Raw genomic sequence first — 1,656 nt, 5'->3', positions numbered from 1 at the left:
GCTTCTCAGCACTCCTCCAGTTCTAAAGATGGGCGAGTCCAGGTGTGCAGCACCCAGGGTCCCATCTCGGCCCTGCCACCTGACCTCAGGCCACCTCAACACTAAGAGTCCACTGGCAGCGACACAAAAAGGTAAGGCAGAGAAGATCAAATGGCCTATTCGAACAGTTAGTAGTAGTAATAAAAGGCTGACTTCAAATCAACCTACAGGGAGCTTACTGAGCAGGTCTACCAGTTGCTGTAAAATTCCATCCACTGTCACGAAGCACAATCTCCGTCCTTAGGGGACGTCGAGACGGAGAAGTCAGTGAAACATCAAGCACAATATATTTAAGAAAACATGAGAAAAAAGTGGAAGGGACTGCAGATAACCATCAGAGAAGGTTCAGGTTCAAGAGCGCACCACACAGACTGGCCCAAGAATGTTCTTCCTACTCGACATGCACGGCTCCCCCGCCCAGGGGGGCCAGAGGTCCAAGGGTGAAATCTCTCAGGTGAGAACTTCAGTTGGCCCAAGGTCAGTGCCACCTCTGCCCCACGCGTGTCCCCACAGAGAGCCCACCCACACTGCTTTCCCAAGTCTGGTCATAGCTCTTTGATGCCAGTCCCCTCAGGCCACTCCTCCCACCCCCAGGAAAGGCTGTCCTCTCTACATGACCCTAGGGACCCTCCTCTCGAGGCCCCTGGTACCTCCGGCTTGCTGTCCACCACATCCACCTCAAGGGTGACTTCCGCCTGAAGCATCTTCTGCTTGGCCTGCTCCACGGCTGCGCTGAGCTTCTGTATGTAGGACTGCAGCTCTTCCGGCGAGTCCATGTTCAGCTCCACGAGGGCCTTGTGAAACTGGTCCATCTGGCCGTCCTCCAGCAGTTCCTGAAATCGGAGTGGTCGCCATTCATCTCCGATGTCAGTGCGAGCACCAACCGCAAGGAGAGAGAAGTAGCCCAGGAGCCAAACGGAGAGAAACTACAGCAGGAGGGGGCTCCCAGAACTCCCCAAGCCTGTCCCTCCACAACACCTCCCCTCCCACCTGAGCTCCATACCTGCCCTCCTCCCCGGCCTCCTCCCCGCTGTCTCTAGGCTGCATCAAGTCAGGGCCTCAGCACCCCCTGAGGCGGCAAAACTAATCTATGGTGACAGAGGTCTGAAATGTTACCTTTTGAGTGGGGGGGGCGGTAACTGGCTAAGAGGGAATAAGCCGGCGGGGCTGTGGATGGCAGACACACGGTGTGTTCCACACTGCGAAAATCCACCGAGCTATACATACATGCCTCGGACTTGTGCCCTTTGTAGCACGCGTGCCACACGTCAATGAAAAAGCTGGAAGACAGGCATGCCTGGGTGGCTCAGGAGTTAAGCATCCGACTCCTGGTTTCAGCTCAGGTCATGATCTCACAGATTCATGAGTTCAAGCCCCACATCAGGCCCTGCACTGACAGTGTGGAGCCCACTTGGGATTCTCAGTCTCTCCCTCTCTCTCTCTCTCTCTCTCTCTCTCTCTCTCTCTGCCCCTCCTCCCCTCCAAAAATAAACTTCAAAAAGAAGTTATAACACAAAGGGGATTATAAGGCCAAAGTAAATGAGTGAAGCCAAGTCCAGAGACACCTGCTGCTGTGTGCCGGGTCCAGGCACACCGAGCCCTCCACCGGAGCGCTCC

General features: G+C 55.4%; 1 protein-coding gene across 5 annotated transcripts in view; it reads right to left on the bottom strand.

Moving 5' to 3' along the window:
• Positions 1–1,656, bottom strand: part of ACTR5 (actin related protein 5) — an 18,976-nt gene that overhangs the window by 8,436 nt on the left and 8,884 nt on the right. For all 5 annotated transcript variants that reach the window (XM_029918225.1, XM_029918226.1, XM_029918227.1 and 2 more), the window contains exon 4: positions 690–872. In XM_029918225.1, the coding sequence (XP_029774085.1) occupies positions 690–872 (183 nt within the window). The remainder of the gene's footprint in view (positions 1–689; positions 873–1,656) is intronic.

The sequence above is a fragment of the Suricata suricatta genome, chromosome 12, assembly GCF_006229205.1.
Source record: "Suricata suricatta isolate VVHF042 chromosome 12, meerkat_22Aug2017_6uvM2_HiC, whole genome shotgun sequence".
Lineage (NCBI taxonomy): Eukaryota > Metazoa > Chordata > Mammalia > Carnivora > Herpestidae > Suricata > Suricata suricatta.
Note: the sequence above shows the minus strand (reverse complement) of the source record. Positions and strands in the feature narration are given on the sequence as shown.